The following is a 26,742-nucleotide window of genomic DNA, read 5'->3' as shown; positions in this document are numbered from 1 at the left end:
GTGTGTGTGTGTGTGTGTGTTTGTGTTTGTGTTGTGGTTGACAGAGCAGTGAATTAACAATTAGAGGCTGTGTGGCAATGATCAATGATGGCAGTGCTCAGCTCACCAGTTAATTTACAGGGCAAACATATATAACTGGAATAAATTATACAATCGTACTTTGGACCATTTGCTGGGTGTTGCATTTAGAAATGCTCTGGATTGGGTTTGGAATTTAGGAAATAGATAAGTCTACATGTGAATTGACAGTCTTGTGTGACTGAATCCCTTTTTTGACAGCGTGTAACTTCTCCGGTGCACACGGTGGCAGTAGCTTTGGTAGCGTACAGGGATTCAATTGGGTGCCATTTCCTTAACGTAGAATAAGTAACGTATCGACCCGATTACATCTGGTGAGTGACCTGGTCCGTCCTCCAACATAAAATCAAAGAAACTCTGTGATCTGACAGCGAGTCATATCAGGACAAGAGCAGTAACATCATGGTTTTCGAGGAGAAAATGATCCTGAACGGGGAACCCGAAGATGTAAGACATTAATGAACAATTTTCCATTCAATATGTGGTTAAATAATGAACGGAACCGTGGGTTTAAGGCCTAGGTTTGCTACTATAGCTAACAGGAGAGACACCGTGTCTAGCCAGCCGGTACGTCAGCTAGCTAGTCAGCTAACGTTAGCTAGCATAGTTAGCCAATAATCTGCTAGGTTTTCGAGCAACCAGTGGCAATAAATAGCATGCAAGTTAGCTAACTAGCATGGCTAACAACAGCCGTGGCAAGTAGTCCAGTGTGTTATATCGGTGTCATGTTTCGAGTGCTTTAAAATGTATTTTTCTTTCAGGAGGAGGAGGAAGAAGAGGAGGAAGATATGGTGGTATGTATTGATTTGGTATGCTGCAACGTAATCTGCCCACCTTGCATTGGTTCTAAAACTTAAAGAATATTTTGTCAACTAGCCAACTAGTTAGTTGTCATGCAACTGGGGTGAATAAATAGCCAGCCTCATATCGGTTTGTGCTATAGCCAAGTCCGATGTATGGTGGTTTATTATGCCAGACATGTTGGTTATAGCACAAACAGATCTGGGACCAGGTTAGGGAATAGATGACTTGTGTTCTCAGTAGCCCTGGTCCTTCTGTTCCAGGACCCCCTTGACACAGTGCGGGACAAGTGTGCACAGGCAGAGCACTGCATCCACACCCGGGCAAAACTGGAGGACTGCGAATCCAGGGTGGGCTCCAAGTCCGAGACCGCGGAGGACTGCACCGAAGAGCTTTTCGACTTTCTCCATGCCCGGGACCACTGTGTACGTGAGATCTACCCAGACACTGTCACCAGCCGTTAACCATGGGGTGCAAGGGAAAACATACAACCAGGCATGAGTGGATGTTAAAGCAACCAGCTGATAAAGCTAGCAGTTCTTGATAGAATGTTACAGCAGGTTGGATTTCGCTTAGTCTGCCAAGAAATAACCTGAGTCTGGTTGTCAGACTGCCAAGAGAGATGTCATTGGGTCCAACTCCTTGTCTCAGTCATCTGTGCAGTTCTCCCCCCACCGCTACGTACCACAACCGATACACAAATACATTTGTGTGACTCAACATTTAAACTTCGACAGCCAGATGATACCAATTTTCAGGAGTCTGTGATTTGTATGTACTCTATTGCATGCTTCTCCATTGTTAAGTTCTTCATAATTGGAGCGCTTAGAATTTCAGTACAACAGTTGGATGATGGCGCAGGACAGAAGGATGTGGAGAAATGGGTAGAGAAAAGCAGACCGACCCTCATATGGTTATACGGTTGTATGCGTTCAGTCACCAGACGAGGAATGAAGAGAAAATAATTTTGATGGTATAACTAGCTACTTTAGGAGACAAGTGTCACTCACTTTGCATCCATTTGTACTAGACAGTTTGCAATAACTTTACCTTTCATTTCTGTCCCCCAGGTGGCACACAAAGTCTTCCATTCTGTCAAATAAAGTCCATCCAGCTCCCTGCACTACTGGCAGAAATTCCCTGTCAGATACAGAAACAAGTACCTGGTTTTAAAGGAAACCTCTATGGATCTATGTTGTAACCTCAAATACACACTCTGTTCATGTGAATAAATTGTAAATTAAGTGTTGAATCAGTGTTTATTTTATTTTTTGTAACTGGTTGGATTAAGAAGTTATATACTTTTGTTAGTTGACATGCATCTAATCTCGTCTACCAGCTGGCGGTAGCTATTGAGACTGGGAACGAGGTGATGCTGTATCAATGTGGCAAGTGCAGCATAAATTAACTTGGTCATTGGTCTCACAACAACTGGACAATTGCAAAGAATTACAATTGCTTTATGTTCCGCTTAAATGCAATTTCACAATGGAAACCTTGTATAGCATGCCTCCATGCAATCAACAACCTCTGGTACGATCTTTTTGTAGTGTGCACTAAAAGCTGTCACGAGATCCCCACGAGGCAAATTGGAGCCTCACCTACTTGCTATTGTTTGGAAAAGATTATCTAGACTTTGCCTCTTCTTCCTCTGCTATTGTATAGCCTCCAACCCATCCCTGTGTTGTGATGAGATGACAGAATAATGCAGTTTCCCCACATATACAGCAGTATCATGTGTTTGGAATGTGCGTTGTCCTAGCCCGGATAGCTGTCGATTTGCAGTGGTCATAAACTACAGCGCAAGCGGAGAAGAGGTCTGAGAAAATTGTCATTGTGAATGCAGCTGAACGTTTGTTTGTGATTCCGAGGCCTTGCAAGAAATCCTGTTGGCGAATGTTCTGACCTCACAGGTCCCTTAGCCCGTGTAGGGATGTATTTTGGAATATACTGTGATTACAGCTAAACTGGTGGCTGTAATGCACTGTTAACTTTGGATGCCAACCACCCTTAAAACCCCGACGAATAAGGAGTAGGGAGAAGCCCCTGACTGCAGTTCGGGGCCGGCCTCACTCTGGGCGGAGTCAAACGCATTTAAGACGAACCCTTCGAGAAGTGCCTGACTGCATCAGGTGTACTTGGAAGTAGAAGGTGGAAGATAGCTGTCAGAGCGTTATGGACAACTTTAAACGAGTCATTTTTGGGGCAGAGCCGAATTGGACAGCGATTCTGACAGCCACCGCATGCGGTACAGGTGCCTTGATGCTTTTCCTGAGTTGGTTCGGACACAAACAGTCGTGGAAGAAAATTCAGAGGGCGAAAGCCGGAAGAGAAACGTCACTGCAACGAGCAGCGCTTGCTGTCCTTCAGTTCAACGAATCTGTAAGTTTGACTTTAGTTTAGCAAACGCTAGATAACAACCTCAACGAATGAACATTCAACCCTGCTGATAAGTCAGTCAGACACAGCTGTGACTCTAGCTTGCAGATAGTACTGGGGTGACTATCACATCTTCATGTTCAAACCAGTTGGCACTTAGTCATGCATGCATGTATTGAAAGGAGGAGAAAGTGTGTTCAGAGGACCCTACCTTACTGACTGATAGAGCATGACATTTGATTTTCAGAGAGGGTACCTAGATGGATATCTGGTGGTGTACCTAATGTTCATTCTCTTCCCTCTTTGACTCCCATGTCAGCACCCTGAAACAGACACCTCTCTCATCCTCTCACTGTCACTGGCTGAGCTGTCCAAACAACTGAAGGGCGGAACACTAACTCCAGAAGCTGTCTTCCACTCATACATGGAAAAGGTAATGCACAATTCAATCAACATCCCCAGCAATCACATATACTGTAGGTTACTCCAGCTTTTTGTAATGTGCATGTTGTGGAATTTTGTGCACTGCATTATTTCTATAGGTGGTGTGTTTTGTTTTCACTGCAAGCATTGGTGACATATTGTACTCCTGCAATGTTTTCTGCTAACCATTAACCACCTTTAACCTGTTTACGTATTTCAATCAGAAGTCACAGTTAGGGTTGCAAAGGGTCTGAAACTTTCCGGTAAATTTCAGGAATTTTTCCGGAAATGTTCCACGGGAAGTTAAGCCCTGGAATTTGGGGATTTTGGCTTAAATTCATAAAAAAAGTTAGCTTATAACAGTGAACCTTTTTTGTGCGATACACATAAGGCAATTCTAGGACTTGTGGCATATTTTGGTTAAACTATCCCCAATTCAATGGAATTGCAACCCTCTGCACTGCATTCATCCATCACATGTGCAGTGCATTCATCCATCACATGTGCAGTGCACTCTTCCATCACATGTACAGCTGATTTTTAAGATCTGGCACACTAATGAGATGCTATAGAGCCCACACTACTACACTGTCTGAGCCAAGGACTACATGCTTTCTGGTACGTTTTGATTACAATACTGGGTGGGGTGAATATATTTTATGATGTATGATTTTTTTTTTGTTAACTAGTAAATAGTAGCCTATAGAAAAGTGTGTTTAAATCATTCCTAACTTGTTAACAATTTCTGCTAGTTAGTTTCTGTTACCATGTGGGGTTTAGCTTGCGTGACCCTGCTAACATATGAGTGTTAATTTACCTGTTTCCTTACATGTTTCATTTTAAACCGTGTATCTTACAAAGGAGTTGTTTAATCTAACTGCTTAACTAAACTCAGCAAAAATAAACGTCCTCTCACTGTATTTTCAGCAAACTTAACATTTGTAAATATTTGTATGAACATAACAAGATTCAACAACTGAGACATAAACTGATCAAGTTTGTTGGTTCCTTTTTTCTGGGCTCCGTTATTTACTTAACAAATAAAGAACACTCACAATGTGTACTTACAGACTTAAGTTTTGTTTTGACTCAATGGAGGGACATAGTCAGAAAAATGCTGATGAATGTCTTGCTTAAGCTGTGTATGCAACTGGTTCACCTCTGATGCTCACAGGCAATGTGTATTGGAAGAGATTTCTGAATGTTCTTTGCCCAGTATGCACCCCTCCAACCAGACATGCTTTATCTACTCATTTGCTGGATACAGAGTTCAATTTTTTTTTTTAACCTTTTATTTAACTAGGCAACTCAGTTAAGAACAAATTCTTATTTTCAATGATGGCCTAGGAACAGTGTGTTAACTGCCTTGTTCAGGGGCAGAACGACAGAACGTCATGCAAATCATAGACTGCAATCATCTCTGAATGGTAGTTGAATGTTTGTGGGAAAGGAATAATTAACTACATCTCCACCCCTCAACCAGTATTCTACAAGAGCACAGACACAAAGGACAACAGACACACCGGTCTCTACATTGCAGATGAGCTGAAGGCAGTTATCAATGACCTTGGACCACAGAAGGTATTTGCACTGGTGACAGACAATGATGCGAACATGAAGGCTGCTTGGTCTAAAGTGGAGAAGTCCTGCCCTCACATCACACCCATTGGCGGTGCTGCTCATGCATTGAATCTGCTCCTCAAGGACATCATGGCACTGAAAACAATGGATACACTCTACAAGACAGCCAAGGAAATTGTAGGTATGTGAAGGGTCATCAAGTTATAGCAGCAATCTACCTCACCAAGCAAAGTGAGAAGAATAAGAGCACCACATTGAAGCTGCCCAGCAACACCCGTTGGGGTGGTGTTGTCATGTTTGACAGTCTCCTGGAGGGGAAGGAGTCTCCAAGAAATGACCATATCACAGTCTGCTGATATGGACAGCCACATCAAGAGGATCCTCCTGAATGATGTATTTTGGGAGAGAGTGGTAAGCAGCCTGAAACTCCTGAAACCTATAGCAGTAGCCATTGCACGGATTGAGGGAAACAATGCCATCCTGTCTGATGTTAAGACTGTCTGATGTGCCATCCTATCTGATGTAAGAGAATAAATCTATACTGCCCTGCCCACTTCACTGTTTCTCCAAGCAGAGGAAACTGCAGTTCTGAAATGCATCAAAAAGCGTGAAGACTTCTGCCTGAAGCCCATCCACGCCACAGCGTACATATTGGAGCCCAAATATGCTGGCAAGAGCATCCTGTCTGGTGCAGAGATCAACAAGGCCTATGGTGTCATCACTACCGTGTCTCACCACCTTGGCCTGGATGAGGGCAAGGTTCTTGGCAGTCTGGCGAAGTACACTTCCTAGCAAGTGGTTTGGGATGGAGACGCAATATGGCAGTCGTGTCAACATACAGTTGAAGTCAGAAGTTTACATAAACCTCAGCCAAATGCATTTAAACTCCGTTTTTCACAATTCCTGACATTTAAGCCTTGTAAAAATTCCATGTTTTAGGTCAGGTAGGAATCACCACTTTATTTTAAGAATGTGAAATGTCAGAATAATAGTAGAGAATTATTTATTTCAGCTTTTATTTCTTTAATCACATTCCCAGTGGGTCAGAAGTTTACATACACTCAATTAGTATTTGGTAGCATTGCCTTTTAAATTGTTTAACTTCAGTAAAATGTTTTGTGTAGCCTTCCACAAGCTTCCCACAATAAGTTGGGTGAATATTGGCCCATTCCTCCTGACAAAGCTGGTGTAACTGAGTCAGGTTTGTAGGCCTCCTTGCTCGCACACACTTTTTCAGTTCTGCCACCAAATTTTCTTTAGGATTGAGGTCAGGGCTTTGTGATGGCCACTCCAATGCCTTGACTTTGTTCTCCTTAAGCCATTTTGCCACAACTTTGGAAGTATGCTTGGGGTCATTGTCTATTTGGAAAACCCATTTGCAACCAAGCTTTAACTTCCTGACTGATGTCTTGAGATGTTGCTTCAATATATCCACATCATTTTCCTCCCTCATGATGCCATCTATTTTGTGAAGTGCACCAGCCCCTCCTGCAGCAAAGCACCCCCACAACATGATGCTGCCACCCCCGTGCTTCACGGTTGGGATGGTGTTCTTCGGCTTGCAAGCGTTCCCCTTTTCCTTCAAACATAACAATGGTCATTATGGCCAAACGGTTCTATTTTTCTTTCATCAGACCCGAGGACATTTCTCCAAAAAGTACGCTATTTGTTCCCATGTGCATTTGAAAACCGTAGTCTGGCTTTTTTATGGCGGTTTTGGAGCCGTGGCTTCTTCCTTGCTGAGCGGCCTTTCAGGTTATGTCGATTATAGGACTCGTTTTACTGTGGATATAGATACTTTTGTACCTGTTTCCTCCAGCATAAGGTCCTTTGCTGTTGTTCTGGGATTGATTTGCACTTTTTGCACAAAAGTACGTTCATCTCTAGGAGACCGACTGCGTCTCCTTCCTGAGCGGTATGATCGCTGCGTGGTCCCATGGTGTTTATACTTACGTACTATTGTTTGTACAGATGAACGTGGTACCTTCAGGCGTTTGGAAATTGCTCTCAAGGATGAACTTGTGGAGGTCTGCAATTTTTTTCTGAGGTCTTGGCTAATTTCTTTGGATTTTCCCATGATGTCAAGCAGAGGCACTGAGTTTGAAGGTAGGCCTTGAAATACATCCACAGGTACACCTCCAATTGACTCAAATGATGTCAATTAGCCTATCAGAAGCTTCTAAAGCCGTTACATAATTTTCTGGAATTTTCCAAGCTGTTTAAAGGCACAGTCAATTTAGTGTGTAAACTTCTGACCCACTGGAATTGTGATACAGTGAGTTATAAGTGAAATAATCTGTCTGTAAACAATTGTTGGAAAAATTACTTGTCATGCACAAAGTAGATGTCCTAACCGACTTGCCAAAACTATAGTTTGTTAACAAGAATTTTGTGGAGTGGTTGCAAAACGTGTTTTAATGACTCCAACCTAAGTCTGTGAACTTCCGACTTCAACTGTGTCTCATCAGCCACCCGGTGAAAGGGACTTCGTGGATCTGAGGCTCTTTCCCCCATCATCCTCCAAATCCCACCAACATCAGCCGCCTCAGAGTGCAACTGGTCCTAGTTTGGGAGCACACACACCAAAGCACACAACAGGCTGACCGATACAAGTGTTGAAAAATTTGTGGCCATCTGGGCATATTTGAGGCTTTTTGAGTCTGACAACGATCCATCCTCAACAAGGTTGGAAAGTGACAGTGAAGATGAGGCCTCAGTCTGATGTTCAAGAGGTGGACATTGAGGAGGTCCAGGGAGAAGACATGGAAGCCTGAGAGGAAGACAACCAAAGCTTTAGTTTCTAGACTATAATTTTACAGATGTATGTTGAAAACCTTTTTGGGAGATGCGATGGATCATTCAATATTTCCTTTCTTTTGTTTAGTGAAATCATCCCATGTGAAGAGTCAGTTTAACTCAGTTAAAGTTCAATTCGTAACTAAATAGTTTTTTTTATTTCTATTGGAATGATTTAATCATTTGCAATTGTCTAATTATGAGGTTTATGTTTCTGTCTCCATATGATATGATAAATATATCCAATGCAAAAAACATCTACATTTAAATGGTATTAATATTAATTTCTGTTAATTCCCCTATATTCCCACAAATAGTCCACCTCTGAATATTCCCCAAAATGTGCAACCCTAGTCACAGCCAACACAGCCCTGAAAAGGCCTATGCATTTATGATGACATGCCTGGATTATATTTGCACTGTTTACAAAACAATGCAGCATGATCAGTCATTGAATGGCTATCACATAATAGGCATCATGTATTTTGGGGCATGGTGATCAATCTGTCCTGGTCTCAGAACTATTTGGGATCTGTTTTGTGCTCTTGTTGTAGCAACGACCATAGGAGTTGGCAAGACAACACAAACTGATCTGGGACCAGGCTACTAGACCTTTCAATCTACAAGCGCTACCATTGATTTGTTCCCATGTTGTGTTCCCACAGACATTGGAGGTGAATAGGAGACTGAACTGTTGCACTGAGATCCTGCTGGAGAGTTGGGATCAGCTGGAGGATATTGGCTCTCACAAGGATGGTCTCCTTTATGGGGTCCCTGTCAGCATCAAGGAAAATATAGGATACAAGGTGTTGATTAGGTGTCACTTCAGTGTCTTTCATTAATAATTTCCCCCCCTGTAAAATATAGCAGGGGTTTCCCAGTCAAATTAAACATAGGCCTAGTCCTGGACCAAAGCACTTTCAATAGAGATTCTCCATTGAGCATGCTTGTTAGCCCAGGACATTGGCTTAATCTGTGTCCAGAAAACCACCCCATAGTAGGCCTGTGTCTTTGTCTGTGAACTTCAAGTTGAGTGTCTCGTGACACCGGCCCTACCAGTAACATGGTTCTGGGTTCAGAGATGTGCATGTCTACTGAAATAGTATTTTTTTTTTTTTTTACATGAATGATTTAAGAAAAAAAAGTGAATCTTCCTGTTTTTGTATTTAGGGTCATGACTCTACGTGTGGCGTGATCTGTAAGTTGGACCTTCCTGCTACAGGGGACAGTGTGCTGGTTGAAGTGCTGAAGAGACAAGGTGCCATTCCCTTTGTCAAGACCAACGTGCCCCAAAGCCTGCTAAGGTGAATAGTTGTTTTAGACTTGTGAATGCAACAAATGAGATTCAGAATATAATTTGTCTACCATATACAATGTCAACTGATGAATAAACATAATACACTAGCAATACATTGACATAGATGGGGTAACAATGGCTTTAATGTGCCACACGCCACATTAGGTGATGTAATTTAGTGCAAGAGCTATGACTTGAGCAATGTGATTGTCTTCACAAACTCCTCAGTCATCAAAGTCCAATGACCAGAGTAGTCTGCACCCAGAGTAAAGCTGATTGGTTCCCCCCCCCCCGCATGACTCATGTTGTTCTTAGCAATCAGTGTTTTCACCCACATCTCTGTCTTGTCCCCATGTCCAGCTACGACTGCAGCAATCCCATCTACGGTCTGACTCTGAATCCCCATAACCCACAAAAGACGCCCGGTGGTTCATCGGGCGGGGAGGGAGCGCTGATCGGAGGAGGGGGCTCGGTCCTGGGCATGGGCTCCGACATTGGGGGCAGCATACGCATCCCTTCATCCTTCTGTGGGATCTGTGGCTTTAAACCCACGGCCAACAGGCTGAGGTGGGTGGATGAGGTGGGGGGGTGCATGTGTGTGTACGTTAGTGGGTCTGTCAGTGTGTCTTGTTACTCTTAGGATTTGTCAGTGAATATGCGCGTCTCAAGGTGACAACCTGTGAGGCCTTGAGTAATCTTTTACCATGTTCCTAACCCTGAGCATAGTTCAAGAACAAGTGCATCACAAGACGTTTATTTCCCCCCTAAAAGCATAATTGTGTGTTTGAGTGAGTTATTGCGATAGTGAGTTATTGACCTGATTGGCTTGGTTTAGATATTGACTGACTATCTTTTTCTTTTTTCTTTTTTTTTCAGTTCGCGAGGTGCTTCCTCTTGTAGCCGGGGCCAAAAGTCAGGTAAGGCTCAAACGTTCAACTTTCCACCCTGCACATGTATAGCTAAATAAATTGATGAACGTTTTCTTGACCCCTCCGTCATAACGCCTACATACATAGAGAAAATAGGGAGCGGAGCTCTTCTGTGAAAAAAAAAATGTAGAAATGGTATCAAAACGATGCTCGTTGCGTTACATACAGTAAGTTTGGGATAGTAACAGATGTTATTGTTAACTTTTAACTGACTCTCCACTGTCAGGATGACACCAATTGTTTGTGTTGTTCTTGTTCCAGTGCTGTCGTCCTTTGGGCCCATGGCAAGGGACGTGGATAGCCTGGCTCTCTGTATGCAAGCTCTGCTTTGTGACCACATGTTCAGACTGGACCCTACTGTTCCCCCAATCCCATTTAACCAACAGGTGGGATCTCTCTCTGTCATAGGGAGTAGGGTGATGTTGCCCCTAGATGCTGATCTTGAGTCTTTATTTATTTATTTTTTAATTTTTTTTGGGGGGGGGGGGGGTTTGTGAAGCTGATCCTAGATCTGTACATAAAGGGCACTTCATCCTGGAGCCTTTCGTAGGATACATATCATTGTTCAATGTATATCCCTGAAGAAAACAAATGAAATCCTTAAATACATTCTTATTATTTAGTGATGGGCACCCTTTTGTAAAATCTATGTTATCAGTTGCAATTGTTTTATTATAACATATTGATTTTACACAAAACATTGCAAATGTCTGAATGTTCACTTTTGTTTACTTCCACGGATCTGTGAAGTGGAGACGGCTGCTTGTTGATATTCTGGCAATGTTCTGGTCTGAATGTTCTAAGGAGCTTAACCTACTCAACCAGTTTGAATACATTGAGAAGCCTGTGAACTGTTGATGGATCATCAGCAGGCAATTTAAGTATGTTTATGATAAGATGACAGCCTGTGAGGTCTGTTGAGAGGGTTTTGTGCATGCAGGAACAGTCTCGTATGCTTTTTACATAATAGTGTAGGTTTACAAGAATAAACCGATATTACAATATGCCTTGCTCTTATCGATATCAAACAATAGTGTCCATATCAAATTATCGATATTGGATGCCAATATCCATTATTGTAAGGTACATTATGCAGAAAGGACCTATACACATTCAAACCGCCAGCAATCTACATTCTCTTATGAATCAATACTGTGTTCTTCCTCTGTTCTCCAGGTATACCAGCGTTCCAAGCCCCTGAGGATCGGGTACTATGAGAATGACGGCTATGCCATGCCCTCTCCAAGCATGGGCCGAGCCCTGAGGGAGACCAAAGCGTTGTTGGAGAGAGCAGGGCACACGGTGAGTAACCCCCAGCTCCAGACTGATCTACTTTGCCTTCAAAAAGTTTTCACACCCCTTGACTTTTTCCACATTTTGTGATAGACTGAATTAAAAATGGATTAAAATAAGATTTTGTGTCACTGGCCTACACACAATACCCTATAATGTCAAAGTGGAATTAATGTTTTCAGAAATGTTAACAAATTGTATTCAAAATGAAAAGCTGAAATGTCTTGAGTCAGTAAGTATTCAACAACCCCTTTGTTATGGAAAGCCTAAGATTCAGGAGTAAAAATGTGCTTAACAAGTCACATAAGTTATCGACTCACTCGGTGTGCACTAAGTGTTTAACATTATTTTTTAATGTCATCTCTGTACCCCACATATACAATTATCCGTAAGGTCCCTCAATCAAGCAGTGAATTTCAAACAAAGATTCTATGGGATTATAATGACAGTTTGGAGTTTTAATTATTGTGGTCGCACATTGAGATTCGCCGTTGCAAGTACGATTTGCAAATGTGTAATTTATTTTGCATGTTTGTATAATGATGTGTGAAAGATTTAACAATGGTCGATAACTTATAACTTGACATTTGAACACATTCAATAAGATTTGCAAGCATAATTTATTTTCAGAATTATTACAAGTCCATTTCCAACTATGAATATACTGCTGTGAATCAAAAATACTCTTGCAGACGAGGAGAGGGCCTAGAACCGAGCCCTGGGGGGACACCAGTAGTGAGAGTATGTGGTGCAGACACAGATCCTCTCTACATCATCTGCTAGGAGTGGCCTGCCAGGTGGGATGCAATCCAAGAGTGTGCAGATCCTGAGACGCCCAGCCCTGAGAGGGTGGAGAGGAGGATCTTCTGGTTCACTGTGTTGAAGGCAGCGGATAGATCTAGAAGGATGAGAATAGAGGAGAGCGAGTCAGCTTTGGCAGTGCGGAGAGCCTCTGTGTCACAAAGAAGAGCAATTTCATTTGAGTAACCTGTCTTGAAGCTTGAGTGGTTAGGGTCAAGAAGATTGCTCTGAGGGAGATGAGAATGTTGATCAGAGACAGCACGCTCAAGTGTTTTGGAAAGAAAAGAAAGAAGGGATACAGGTCTATAGTTTTGGACGTCAGATGAGTCAAGTGTTGGTTTCTAAAGGAGGAGAGCAACTCAGGACATTTTGAAATCAGAGGGAATGTGATGACTTGATGAGGGAAGTGAGGAATGGGAGAAGGTCTCCAGAGATGGTCTGGAAGAGGGGATGGGGTCGAGCGGGCAGGTTTTCGGGCAGCCAGACCTCACTAGTCACAGAATTTAATCTGGGAAGAAAGAGGTCAAGGTGTCTGGTAGTTCTGTGTGAGTGAGACCAGTGGACTCAATAGGCTGAGTGAATGAGTAGCGGATGTTGTCAACCTTTTTTTCAAAGTGGTTGACAAAGTCGTCCGCAGAGAGGGAGGGGTGGAGAATTAAGGTGGGAGAAGGTAGAAAATAGTTTAAAGGATAGGGTTAGAGACAGAAGCTTGAAATTTAGTGGTAGAAAGTGGCTTTGGCAGCGGATACAGAGGAAGAGAAGGTAGAGAGGAGGGAGTGAAAGGATGATTGGTCCTCCGGAAGTTTAGTTTTCCTTTCCATTTTCTTTCAGCTGCCCACAGCCCTGTTCTGTAAGCTCGCAATGATTCACTCCGCCACGGAGCAGGAGAGGAGGGCAGGGCAGAGCCTGCTGGGAGGAAAGAGGACAGTGCTAGTCATAGGATGCGGAAAGGGAAAAGAGTGGTCGAAGAGGCAGAATCAGGAGGGAGAAGGATTTAGCAGAAGGGAGAGAGTGAGTGAAAATTGCGATGGCACATGACCATCTGGGTAGGGGCCTAGTGGTTAGGGTTGGAGGAAAGGGAGACATAAAAGGAAACAAATTAGTGATCAGATCTGTAATAATTCTTAACTGAAATGATGCTTGCAAGTCTTATTGAATGTATTCAAAATTAAAGATGCAACAAATCTTTCACTCATCGTGATAAGTTTGCGAAATTAAAATACATATTTGGGAATCCTACGTGCAACCACTAATCTCAATGTGCGACCACGAAACTCAAAATACAAACTCGTGTAGTTCTGTCATCTTTATAATCCCATAAAATTCAAAGACCAGGAAGCTTTTCCAATGCCTCACAAAGAAGGGCACCTATTGGTTAAAAAAAGCAGACATTGAATATCCCTTTTGAGCATGGTGAAGTTATTAATTACACTTTGGATGGTGTATCAATACACCCAGTCACTACAAAGGTACAGACTACCTTCCTAGCTCAGTTGCAGGAGAGTAAGGGAACCGCTCAGGGAGTTCACCATGAGGCCAATGGTGACTTTAAAACAGTTACGGAGTTTAATGGCTGTGATAGGAGAAAACTGAGGATCGATCAACAACATTGTAGTTACTCCACAATACATGTACTAACCTAAATGACAGAGTGAAAAGGAAGTCTGTACAGAATAAAAAATATTCCAAAACATGTATCCTGTTTGCAATAAGGCACTAAAGTAAAACTGCCCCCAAAAAATGTGGCAAAGAAATGAACTTTATGACCTGAATATAAGGCATTATGTTTGGGGGAAAATCTGACACATGATTCTGACATGTATTGACTCAGTGGCGTGAATACTTATGTACATTTGCCAACATTTCTAAGAACATGTTTTCACTTTGTCATTATGAGGCATTGTCTAGATGGGTGAGTTCAATACATTTTGAATTCAGGCTGTAACACAACATAATGTGGAATAAGTCAAGGGGTATAAATACTTTCTGAAGGCACTATATGACCAGAGCTTGGTTGAACACTTTTTTTATTTATCAGAGACAGATTTACTTGGACTGCCGAATAAAAGAAACAAAATAATGGGGATGTTAATTCCTTTACAGGTCGGTCCATGACTGTATTGATATTAAGTTGTATTTCTCTCTCTCTCATTTCACTCTCTGTAGTTGGTTCCCTTCAGTCTCCCCAGGCTGAGCTATGCCATACATGAGCTGGTTATCAGGGGAATCGCAGGCGATGGATGCGCTACCCTGCTCAGCAACCTGTGAGTCAGTCAAATCACCCTGGATTGTGTTCAGTTGGACACACCATAGAAAAACATTTTGAAATGCGAAGCGAAAATTAGTATTTCTTATTGGAGTCAATGTAGTCCCTCCCTGTTTCAGTCTGTTTTCATCCATTTAGTTCCTAATGAACACAACCCTGGTAATCCCATTGAGTTAAACCAGAACATCCCTGGGAGAGAAATGAACTATCCAGTATTCACACTAAAATTATTAAAAAAGTAACTTTGTTGTTTGGTGTTATTATAGGAAAGGAGGGCCTGTCGACCCGTCTCTGCGGGTTCAAATTATTCCGTACGGTCTACCTTACACTGTGAAGAAAATTCTCTCCATTCTGATCAAGCCCATAGTGAGTGCTCTCCAAGTCCGCAGCATACAGAGAGGGAGGTTCAAACTGTATCTGGGGAGCTTTGTGATGTATATCAGACTGCTAATGTTATATTTGGCTGATACTTCTGTTTGTCAATGGTCTTATTTTTTCCCTTCAGTTTCCTCGGTTTGGTGCCTCTATGGAAAGCCTGTGTGGAGCTAGGTGAGAAGAACCTATGTCTATTCTTCCTATTGGATTCATATAATCATCAATAATTATAATACCTAACATCTGATTTGGACCATAATTCTTAATAACAGCGAGTAAGACTTGACAAATCCCCCAAAATTGTCAAAAGCCACCCAGAGACCCCCCACACCCAATGCCAATCACACCCCAGGGAAACATTTACATAGGATGAAGACGCAATAGTCCAAGCCGCAGCTCCATACTACTTGTCAAACATAGATAACTGATTCTGTATATTGGTTGTTGGGGTGGTAGGCGTGAGGTTTGGGGGGCTTCCGTGGGTGGCTTTTGATCATTTGTGTCTCCTTTCAGGAAACTAGGCGTATGTCAAAGGTCACTACTTCACAGGAGTGGCATTTGAACGTAAACATTTTTTTTAATCAAAATTAGTTTTTGGGAGAAATGTCTTCTGGAACATGTGAACTTTCATGTGCCTTAATAACAAACGTGTATTCCATCTGTAAATATGAATAAAATTGTTAAATTACGAGCCTAGTAGGTTTAGTCACTGAAAAAGGCAGTAACCTTCCTTCTAGACATGATTGGCTGAGATAATGGATGGGCTGGACATGCCCGGAGATGAGTTTGAATTGGTCTGCTGTTGGTCAATTTCTTCAACAGATGATCTGGTCTATGTAATTATCAAACTTACATATATTGGTAGTAGAAAGGGGACACACTCTTTGTTTTAAGTATTAAAATTCTCCTTTAGTAATACAATTGTAGGCGGAAGTTGGTACAGAGTACAGTATATGATAGCTCTCCCCAGGTTCTGCGAGGTGTCTAAGACATCCTGCAGCTTATATAGGTATAGGTTCATAACAAGGTGACATTTCACAACAGATAAGTCTAAGCATCTTCTGCCAGGTGGCGGTTCCATCAGGCCTGCGGTGGCCTTGTGTTCTCAGAAAACCAGTCGTATTCTCAGAACCTCAGACGGTCACGGTGGGACCCAGACAGGAGGAGTATGAGCCTAGGCGGTTTCCACCTTCTGATAGTGTCTGCGGGGCATATCACTCAAAACAGGTGTTAACACACATACAGAGGTCTCCTGAGAGGAGACCTTAGTTTATCATCACATAAATGATTAACCCTTTACAAGGTATGAGGCCTTGGTTTAACCCCTTCACTGCCATGTAGAATGCTTTTGTCTATAACGTGAGCTGTTCAGTATGTGTTTGCAGTCCTTTCTACCACACCGTTTTAGAAAGATATAACGTTAGCCATCAAGAACTACAAAAGTTTTGTTACTTTTCTCAACATTGATGCCATGAATTTAGTAGGCTTTATCGAAGATCAGTTGGAAAAAGCTGCTTTCTGCACACGCCATGGTCAGTGTGAACGAGTGACTTGCCACAACGCTGGCCAAACACAATGTAGCTACAAATAAAACGTTAAATGGTTCCAGTCTGCCGTGAAGCGTTCATCCATGTATACGGGTAAGAGTCGAGCAACGTTTTTCAGATATGTTTCTAATTTTGTCAATCATTTTTTTATTGCAATGAATTAATTTATTTTTGGTGTCAAATCACCAATTGGCAACCCATCCCTGAAGGGATTAATTGACACATGCAAACATTACAATGATTCAGTGATAATTCTTCTTCCGGTGTTCTCTGCAGTGCGCTTTGCATAAAGGGTGAAAAAATTAAATGTAAAAATCAATACATAATAGTAAATACGGTTATCCAAACAATAATTATATCCTTAGAGCAAGTTAAAGCGTACTGTTAACTAGCAAACATTAGCTTCTGGCTCGCTAGCTAATGTTACGTGCATGATCTGTGTAGTAATATTATTCGAATCAGAAAACCATTTGCATTGCTAGTTATAGCCTAATGTTCGCTAGCTAACATTGAACCTAGCTTGTTAGCTTTAGCTACCTGCAGATTCATACTATAGCTATGACAAATCAAATTTTATTGGTCACATACACATGGTTAGCAGATGTTAATACGAGTTTAGTGAAATGCTTGTGCTTCTAGTTCCGACAATGCAGTAATATCTAACAAATTCACAACAACTACCTTATACACACAAATGTAAGTGATGAATATGTACATATAAATATATGGATGAGCGATGTCCGTGCGACATAGGCAAGATGCAGTACATGGTAAAGAGCAGTATATACAGTTGAAGTCAGAAGTTTACATACACTTAGGTTGGAGTCATTAAAACCCGTTTTTAAACCACTCCACAAATTTCTTGTTAACAAACTATAGTTTTGGCAAGTCTACTGTGTGCATGACACAAGTAATTTTTCCAACAAATGTTTACAGACAGATTATTTTGCAATTCCATTGGGTCAGAAGTTTACATTACACTAAGTTGACTGTGCCTTTAAACAGCTTGGAAAATTCAAGAAAATTATGTAATGGCTTTAAAAGCTTCTGATAGGCTAATTTGAGTCAATTGGAGGTGTACCTATGGATGTATTTCAAGGCCTACCTTAAAATTCAGTGCCTCTTTGCTTGACATCATGGGAAAATCAAAAGATCTCAGCCAAGACCTCAGAATTTTTTTTTTTTTAGACCTCCACAAGTCTGGTTCATCCTTGGGAGCAATTTCCAAACGCCTGAAGGTACCTCGTTAATCTGTACAAACAATTGTATGATTAATGAACATGCACCTGTGGAACGGTCGTTAAAACCTCTTGCATCTAGCGGAACGCCTCACCAATATCCAATGGTAGAGCGTGGCGCGAAATACATAAACCTTAAATGCTATAACTTCAATTTCTCAAACATATGACTATTTTACACCATTTGAAAGATAAGACTCTCGTTAATCCAACCACATTGTCCGATTTCAAAAAGGCTTTACAGCGAAAGCAAAACATTAGATTATGTCAGAGTACCCAGCCAAAAATAATCACACAGCCATTTTCAAAGCAAGCATATATGTCACAAAAACCCAAACCACAGCTAAATGCAGCACTAACCTTTCATCTTCATCAGATGACACTCCTAGGACATTATGTTATACAATACATGCATGTTTTGTTCAATCAAGTTCATATTTAAATCAAAAAACAGCTTTTTACATTAGCATGTGATGTTCAGAACTAGCATTCCCACCGAAAACTTCCGGTGAATTTACTAAATTACTCATTAATTTATGCATTTTGTCAACGTTTTTTTAAGAATTATAGATACAGAACTCCTTTATGCAATTGCTATGTCAGATTTTAAAATAGCTTTCCGGCGAAAGCACATTTTGCAATATTCTGAGTACATAGCTCAGCCATCACAGGCTAACTATTCAGACACCCGCCAACTTCAGGGCTCACTAAACTCAGAATTACTATTAGAAAAATTGGATTACCTTTGCTGTTCTTTGTCAGAATGCACTCCCAGGACTTCTTCTTCAACAACAAATGTTTTTGTTCCAAATAATCCATAGTTATATCCAAATACCTCTGTTTTGTTTGTGCGTTCAGGTCACTATCCAAAGGGTAACGCGCAAGCGCATTTCGTGACAAAAAAATTCAAAATGTTCCATTACCGTGCTTAGAAGCATGTCAAACGCTGTTTAAAATAATTTTTTATGCTATATTTCTCGTAAAATAGCGATAATATTCCAACCGGGCAATGTTGTATTCATTCAAAGAGGGAAAGGGAAAAAATGGCGGTCTCGTGACTGCATCTCCAGTGTCTCTGTCACCAGGCAGTCCACTGACAAACTGTGCTGCTGTTATCTGCCCAGAGACAGGAGACGAGTTAATCCAGTTTCTGAAGGCTTTAGAGAGCCAATGGAAGCTTTAGAAAGTGTCACGTAACAGCACAGATACTGTAATTTCGATAGAGATGCAACAGAAGGACTACAAATTGTCAGACAGGCCACTTCCTGCTTGGAATCTTCTCAGGTTTTTCCCTGCCATATGAGTTCTGTTATACTCACAGACACCATTCAAACCGTTTTAGAAACTTTAGAGTGTTTTCTATCCAAATCTACTAATAATATGCATATTCTCATTTCTGGTCAAGAGTAGTAACCAGTTTAGTAGTAACCAGTCGGGTATGTTTTTTTTTATCCGGCCGTGAAAATACTGCCCCCTATCCCAGACAGGTTAAGACACTAACAGCTTAGACTGTAGGCAATTAAGGTCACAGTTATGAAAACTTAAGACACTAAAGAGGTCTTTCTACTGACTATGAAAAACACCAAAGGAAAGATGCCCAGGGTCCCTGCTCATCTGCGTGAACGTGCCTTTGGCATGCTGCAAGGAGGCATGAGGACTGCAGATGTGGCCAGGGCAATAAATTACAATGTCCGTACTGTGAGACGGATAAGACGGCGCTACAGGGAGACAGAATGGACAGCTGATCATCCTCACAGTGACAGACCACGTGTAACACCTGCACAGGATCGGTACATCTGAACATCACACCTGCGGGACAGGTACAGGATGGCAACAACAACTGCCTGAGTTACACCAGGAACGCACCATCCCTCCATCAGTGCTCAGACTGTCCGCAATAGGCTGAGAGAGGCTGGACTGAGGACTTGTAGGCCTGTTGTAAGGCAGGTCCTCACCAGACATCACCGGCAACAACGTTTCCTATGGGCACAAATCCACCATTGCTGGATCAGACAGGACTGGCAAAAAGTGCTCTCCTCTGACGAGTCGCGGTTTTGTCTCACATTCACATTTACATTTTAGTTATTTAGCAGACGCTCTTATCCAGAGCAACTTACAGTAGTGAATACATACATTTCATTTCATGCCTTTTTTTTTTTTTTTTTTTTTTTGGTACTGGCCCCCTGTGGGAATCGAACCCACAACCCTGGCGTTGCAAACACCATGCTGGCGTTGCAAACACCATGCTCTACCAACTGAGCCACAGGGAGACATTCGTGGTCGGATTCGTGTTTATCGTCGAAGGAATGAGCGTTGCACCGAGGCCTGTACTCTGGAGCGGGATCGATGTGGAGGGTCCGTCATGGTCTGCGGCAGTGGGCCACAGCATCATCGGACTGAGCTTGTTGTTATTGCAGGCAATCTCAACGCTGTGCGTTACAGGGAAGACATCCTCCTCCCTCATGTGGTACCCTTCCTGCAGGCTTATCCTGACATGACCCTCCAGCATGACAATGCCACCACGCACAGAATGAGCAGTATGGCTTATTTCCTGCAAGACAGCCTGGATCTCAATCCCATTGAGCAAGACTGGGACCTGTTGGATTGGAGGGTGAGGGCTAGGGCCAATTCCCCCCCCCCCCCCCGAAATGTCCAGGAACCTGCAGGTGCCTTGGTGGAAGAGTGGGGTAACATCTCACAGCAAGAACTGGCAAATCTGGTGCAGTCTATAAGAAGGAGATTCACTGCAGTACTTAATGCAGCTGGATACTGACTGTTACTTTTGATTTTGATGCCCCCTTTGTTCACGGACACATTTTTCCATTTCTGTTAGTCACATGGCTGTGGAACTTGTTTAGTTTATGTCTCAGTTGTTGAATCTTATGTTCATACGAATATTTACAAATGTTAAGTTTGCTGAAAATAAACGCAGTTGACAGTGAGGACATTTCTTTTTTTGCTGAGTTTAGGATATGTAAACATTATTAAAGTGGTGTTATTTAAAGTGACTAATGATAGGCATAGGCAAGATGCAGTATATACCGTTCTATACCATCTACGTTTTGAGATGATTAATGTAGGATATGTAAACGTTATTTAAGGTGACTAGTGACTACCTTTTTATTAAGTCAATTTATTAAAGTGACCAGAGATTTGAGTGTATGTTGACATTAGCCTCTGTTAGTGATGGCTGTTTAACAGTCTGATGGCCTTGCGATAGAAGCTGTTTTTCAGTCTTTCCGTCCCAGCTTTGATGCACCTGTACAGACCTCGCCTTCTGGATGATAGCGGGGTAAACAGGCAGTGGCTCGGGTGCTTGTTGTCCTTTGATCTTCCTGTGACATTGGGTGCTGTAGGTGTCCTGGAGGGCAGGTAGTTTGCCCCCGGTGATGCGTTGTGCAGACCGCACTACCCTCTGGAGAGCCTTGCTGTTGAGGGCGGTGCAGTTGCCGTACCAGGCGGTGATACAGTCCGACAGGATGCCTTCGATTGTGCATCTGTAAAAGTTTGTGCTTTCGGTGACAAGTTAAATTTCTTCAGCCTCCTGAGGTTGAAGAGGCGCTGTTGCTCCCTTTGCTGTTTCCTGAAGTCTACGATCATCTCCTTTTGTTTTGTTGATGTTGAGTGAGAGGTTATTTTCCTGACACCACTCTCCGACGGCCCTCACCTCCTCCCTGTAGGCCTTCTCGTCATCGTTGGCAATCAAGCCTACCACTGTAGTGTCGTCTGCAAACCTGATGATTGAGTTGGAAGTGTGCATGGCCACGCAGTCATAGGTGAACAGGGAGTACAGGAGACGGCTGAAAACGCACCCTTGTGGGTGCCCCAGTGTTGAGGATCAGCGGGGTGGAGATGTTGTTTCCTACTTTCACCACCTGGGGACGGCCCGTCAAAGTCCAGGACCCAGTTGCGGTTCGAGACCCAGGGTATCGAGCTTAATGACGAGTTTGGAGGGTACTATGGTATTAAATGCTGAGCTGTAGTCAATGAACAGCATTCTTGCATAGGTATTCCTCTTGTCCAGATGGGATAGGGCAGTGTGCATTGTGATGGTGATTGCATTGTCAGTGGACCTATTGGGGCGGTAAGCAAATTGGAGTGGGTCTAGGGTATCTGGTAGGGTGGAGGTGATATGCTCCTTGACTAGTGTCTCTCAAAGCACGTCTTGATGACAGAAGTGAATGCAATGGGGTGATAGTCATTTAGTTCAGTTACCTTAGCTTTCTTGGAAACAGGAACAATGGTGGACATCTTGAAGCATGTGGGGACAACAGACTGGGATAGGGATTGATTGAATATGTCCATAAACACACCAGCGCGTGCTCTGAGGACGCGGTTAGGGTTGCCGTCTGTGCTGGCAGCCTTGCGAGGGTTAGCACGTTTAAATGTTTTACTCACGTTGGCCACAGAGCAGAGCCCACAGGCATTGGTACTGGGCCGTGTCAGTGGCACTGTATTGTCCTCAAAGCGAGCAATGAAGTTGTTTAATTTGTCTTGGAGCAAGACATCAATGTCTGCGACGGGTCTGGTTTTCTTTTTGTACTCCTTGATTGACTGTAGACCCTGCCACATACGTCTCGTGTTTGAGCAGTTGAATTGCGACACTACTTTGTCTCTTTACTGATGCTTTGCTTGTTTGATTGCCTTGCGGAGGGAATAGCTGCACTGTTTGTATTCTGTCATGTTTCCAGTTGCCTTGCCATGGTTAAAAGCGGTGGTTCGTGCTTTCAGTTTTGTGTCAATGCAGCCATCGATCCACGGTTTCTGGTTAGGAAATGTTTTAATTGTCACAGTGGGTACGACATCTCCGATGCACTTGCTAAAAAACTTGCTCACCGAGTCAGCGTATACATCAATGTTGTTGTCTGAGGCTATCTGGAACATATCCCAGTTCATGTGATTGAAGCAATCCTGAATCGTGGAATCCGATTGGTCAGACCAGCGTTGGACAGACCTGTGCACGGGCGTTTCCTGTTTTAGTTTCTGTCTATAGCCTGGGAGCAACAAAATGGAGTCATGGTCAGATTTGCGAGAGGCAGGCCGGTGGAGGGCTTTGTATGCATCGCGCAAGTTAGAGTAGCAATGATCCAAAAATGCTAGCAGCCTGTGTTGCGCATTTGATATGCTGATAGAATTTAGGAAGTCTCGTTCTCAGGTTAACTTTGTTAAAATACCCGGCTACAATAAATGCAGCCTCAGGATGTATGGTTTACATAGAGTCAAGTGAAGTTCTTTCAGGGCCAACGAGGTATCTGCTTGGGGTATATACACGGCTGTGACTATAATCAAAGCGAATTCTCTTGGAAGATAATGCGGTCAGCATTTGATTGTAAGGAATTCTATGTCAGGTGAACAAAAGGACTTAAGTTCCTGTATGTTGTTGTGATTACACCATGAGTCGTTAATCATAAGGCACACACCCCCGCCCTTCTTACTGGAGAGATGTCTGTTTCTGTCGGCGCGATGCATGAAGAAACCAGTTGGCTACTGTCTCTGACAACATATCCCGAGTGAGCCATGTTTCTGTGAAACAGAGAATGTTACACTCTCTGTCTCTCTGGAAGGCAACTCGTGCCCTAATTTCGTCCACCTTGTTGTCTAGAGATTGGACATTGGCGAGTAATATGCTCGGGAGCGGTGGATGGTGTGCTCGATTTCTGAGTCTGACCAGTAGGCCGCTCTGTCTGCCTCTCCTGTGGCGACCGTGTTGTTTTGTGTCGGCCTCTGGGATAAGATCCCATGTCCAGGGTGGAGGTCCAAACAAAGGATACGCTTCGGGAAAGTTGTATTCCTGGTCATAATGTTGGTAAGTTGTCGTCGCTTTTATATACAATAGTTCTTCCCGGCTGTATGTAATAACACTTGAGATTTCCTGGGCTAACAATGTAAGAAATAATGCATCAAAAAAACAAATAACTGCATAGTTTCCTAAGGACTTGAAGCGAGGCGGCCATCTTTGCATTGGTAGTAGTATGAGTTCGGGCTATCCCGGTACATTGTTTAGCTTGCTAGCTACATGTCTGAACAAAAGACTCTACTTCGGACAGATTATTACATGACCCATCAAATTAGCCAGGTGTGTCTGGGGGTGATTATGGCCATGTATAGTATTTCATGAACATGTGTACATGTCTGGACAATAGTGACCCATCCATTAACTAAATGTGGCTGGGGGGGGGGGGTGTTATAGCATTTCCTTCACATGACCCATCAATTTAGACAAGCGTGTCTGGTAAGCGTCATCAAATAATCAAATATTTATTGTTTCTGGACACTTCTGTTGATATTGCTACTATGCAAGTAACCACTTCACTGTATCGTTTACACCTTCTGTATCCTGTGCATGTGACAAATAAACTTAGATTTGATATAGCGTTTGTTTACCACATGGCCTCACGTGAATCCTTAAAGAGATGGGTGGGGCTAAGGCTTAAGAGGGTGTGAACGATGCTGAAGAGGTGTAGACAAAGAAGAGCTCTCTAGTAGGTGTACCAAAACATTAAATTGACATTATCTCAAAAGTGGGGTTACAAGTTTATCAACTTTCAAAGCAGAATTACTTTCCCATTGTTCCTCAACTGCAGTATATGATATATGATTTTCTAGCTCTGAGTCTCTACTTTTTTCCAATGTAAAAAAACACAATTTAAAATGTGGCTACATAAGACCGAATCGAGGCGGTCAGTCACATTTCATTGAATTCCCCATTTCTTAGTCAATGGTAGTTATATGTTTGGTTCCAATTGGATGTTGGGTACTATATTTATTGAATATTATGTGAATCCTAAAACTTAAACTGGCCAATTTTTGGGTGCAATCAAATAGCAACTAAATTTCAACAAAATTAAGTTGCAGGAATGCTAATCTTATCTGTTTTTAACTCCAGAAATGATTTCATAACTATCTGAGATGGTGGGTGTCATGGCTTGCTGAAATGACATGGAATGACTCTTTATTATATTTCGATGCCATGGTATGAAATGCAGAATCTTAATGACTCCATCACTTCCTTTTTCACCAGCTCTGTGCAAGACCTGTGGAGACAGCATGCGGATGTGGAGGTACTAGACATGTTGAAGTTGTGCCATCTCTAAGAGTTTCCTGATGGTCTGAGAGGAGGCACAAATCGTATCCTGTACATGTATTATTTAAATGTCTTCATTAATCTGGTCTCTTGTTGTAATACAGAAAAACAGAATGGCATGGATTATTGTTTGTCAGTCATTGGCAATGTTATATTGTTCAACTAGGCTGTTGGCCTAAGCTTGCAGCATGATAATCAATTTGACAAAAACCTCCGAGAGAATGTTGTGTGGAAATCAGTGCTCTGAAGAAAATATACAGTAGTTCTGTCTGTGTTCCAAGGACTACATGCATGAGGTGATGGCAGAGTGGAGAAGGTGTGAGCTGGACGTGCTGCTCTGTCCCATGATGGGTCCCGCCTACAACCATAACTACCCTGGAAAACTCACCAGTACCCATCTCCTCTCTCTGATCTCTTATCAAATGGAATATAGATTTAACTAGCTCTCTTATTATTATTTTTTACAAAGCTTGTTGTTTTTTTTGCAGTCATGACCATTTTTTTAAAAAATGTAGAATCACCAGTTGGAATTGTTATGAATTCACCTGCTTTATTGAACTATGGGTGGATGGATTATTGACTCAGACCCCCCGCCCCAACCCTTCTCTCTTTTCAGGTGCGCTGTCCTACACCATTATTTACAATCTCCTTAACTTCCCTGCTGGGGTGGTCCCTGTCTCCACGGTAACAGCAGAGGACGAGGAGGAACTCAGGCACTACAAGGGCAACTATGGGGACCTCTTGGACAAGCTCTACAGAAAGGTACAGTCAAAGTCACAAACACACTCTTCCTCTTAAAATATTTACAGGATATTTAGCTATTTCCAAACGCATTTCCTTCTTACCACCATCCTGACTGAGGTGGCCATTTTGTCCATGCCAGATGTCACAACCTGTAGCCTAACCGGTGAATCTTAGCCTGTAGTTCCATTGTAACCAGTAGATGGAAGCAGAGGCCTGTCCTGGTTACTGGGTTGGAGTTCAGGCCACTGGGCCTGTATTCAAAAAGCATCTCAGAGTAGTAGTGCTGATCTAGGATCAGCACCCCCCCATCCATATCATTGTGTATATATTATTTTCTAAAGAGGAAAACTGATCCTATACCAGCACTCCTATTGAGATTATTTCTGAATACGGTCCCTAGTCAACATGCGTTTGGTTGGGACTGACCGTTTGTGTGTTTACAGGCGGTGACTGGTGGAGAGGGGCTGCCGGTGGCTGTACAGTGTGTGGCCCTGCCCTGGCAGGACGAACTCTGTCTGCACTTCATGAGAGAGGTGGAGAGGCTGTTCAGAGAGAAGAAGAAATGAGAGAGAGAGATGGATGTACTAAGAGGTGGAGAGAGGGATAAGTTCAGTCTATGGACAGAAAGAATGGTAAAAAGGACCTGTTCAATCAAGCAGTTAAAATAATCAATATAAGGAAAAGTCACTGGGTTGCTGAAGTAGTAAAAGGAATATATAACATTATTCTTATGCTGTAAGGTAACTTGAATAGGGCCACCTGGCCCAAATAATCGTAAATGTCCTCAGAAAGCAGGTTGGAGGAAGGACTGATCCAAGTGCACAGAGAAACACGAATGGTTGTTCCTTGGCTGCTAACAGTTCACCTGACCTCAAATAGGGATACAAATACATACATATTTTCTTACACACTCAAGAAAATTGGAAAATTCTGTTTACATCAGTCGATTAAAAAAAAAAAAAAAAACGCACCAATGAAATGACTTGGTATTTTTTAAATTATAGTGAAATTATGCACTTATTATTATATAGGAAAATGTATCTAAATATACAGTATGTCTGTGATTTTCATGTCTCAAATTAAAAAACGTTGTTAATATATCCCTCTATG

At 42.4% G+C, this 26,742-nt stretch overlaps 2 protein-coding genes across 3 annotated transcripts; both read left to right on the top strand.

Annotated features, from left to right (window-relative positions):
* Positions 1–226: 226 nt before the first annotated feature.
* LOC106613551 (cytochrome b-c1 complex subunit 6, mitochondrial) lies at positions 227–2,131 on the top strand. 2 transcript variants are annotated; one of them, XM_014215925.3, is made up of 4 exons: positions 227–525; positions 840–887; positions 1,143–1,304; positions 1,950–2,131. In XM_014215925.3, exons 1-4 carry the CDS (start codon positions 481–483, stop codon positions 1,980–1,982), a joined length of 288 nt encoding a protein of 95 aa, XP_014071400.1. In that variant the 5' UTR covers positions 227–480; the 3' UTR covers positions 1,983–2,131. The 2 variants fall into 2 exon arrangements, with proteins under 2 accessions (XP_014071400.1, XP_014071402.1); XM_014215927.3 differs by having other exon boundaries at positions 229–525; positions 840–872.
* A 691-nt stretch (positions 2,132–2,822) lies between these two features.
* Positions 2,823–26,732, top strand: LOC100286622 (vitamin D3 hydroxylase-associated protein). Its single transcript, XM_045687354.2, has 15 exons — positions 2,823–3,261; positions 3,578–3,691; positions 8,724–8,864; positions 9,229–9,362; positions 9,716–9,922; positions 10,232–10,272; positions 10,546–10,670; positions 11,461–11,586; positions 14,545–14,642; positions 14,911–15,010; positions 15,150–15,193; positions 24,826–24,865; positions 25,170–25,278; positions 25,505–25,650; positions 26,076–26,732. The coding sequence occupies exons 1-15, from the start codon at positions 3,055–3,057 to the stop codon at positions 26,196–26,198; spliced, it is 1,755 nt and encodes a 584-aa protein (XP_045543310.1). The 5' UTR covers positions 2,823–3,054; the 3' UTR covers positions 26,199–26,732.
* The last annotated feature ends 10 nt before the right edge of the window (positions 26,733–26,742 follow it).

The sequence above is a fragment of the Salmo salar genome, chromosome 10 (genome assembly GCF_965601325.2).
Source record: "Salmo salar chromosome 10, fSalSal1, whole genome shotgun sequence".
NCBI classification, from domain to species: Eukaryota; Metazoa; Chordata; class Actinopteri; order Salmoniformes; family Salmonidae; genus Salmo; species Salmo salar.
This window is presented reverse-complemented; position numbering and strand designations above follow the sequence as displayed.

What these genes read in the sequence shown, in the direction of transcription:
- LOC106613551 (XM_014215925.3), top strand. Translation starts at nt 481, where the DNA reads ATGGTTTTCGAGGAGAAAATGATCCTGAACGGGGAACCCGAAGAT. An exon ending in TGAACGGGGAACCCGAAGAT is followed by an intron (nt 526 to 839) that starts GTAAGACATTAA and finishes TTTTTCTTTCAG; the next exon opens with GAGGAGGAGGAAGAAGAGGA. An exon ending in TGGTGGTATGTATTGATTTG is followed by an intron (nt 888 to 1,142) that starts GTATGCTGCAAC and finishes CTTCTGTTCCAG; the next exon opens with GACCCCCTTGACACAGTGCG.
- LOC100286622 (XM_045687354.2), top strand. Translation starts at nt 3,055, where the DNA reads ATGGACAACTTTAAACGAGTCATTTTTGGGGCAGAGCCGAATTGGACA. An exon ending in AGGAAAATATAGGATACAAG is followed by an intron (nt 8,865 to 9,228) that starts GTGTTGATTAGG and finishes TTTTGTATTTAG; the next exon opens with GGTCATGACTCTACGTGTGG. An exon ending in CAATCCCATTTAACCAACAG is followed by an intron (nt 10,671 to 11,460) that starts GTGGGATCTCTC and finishes TCTGTTCTCCAG; the next exon opens with GTATACCAGCGTTCCAAGCC.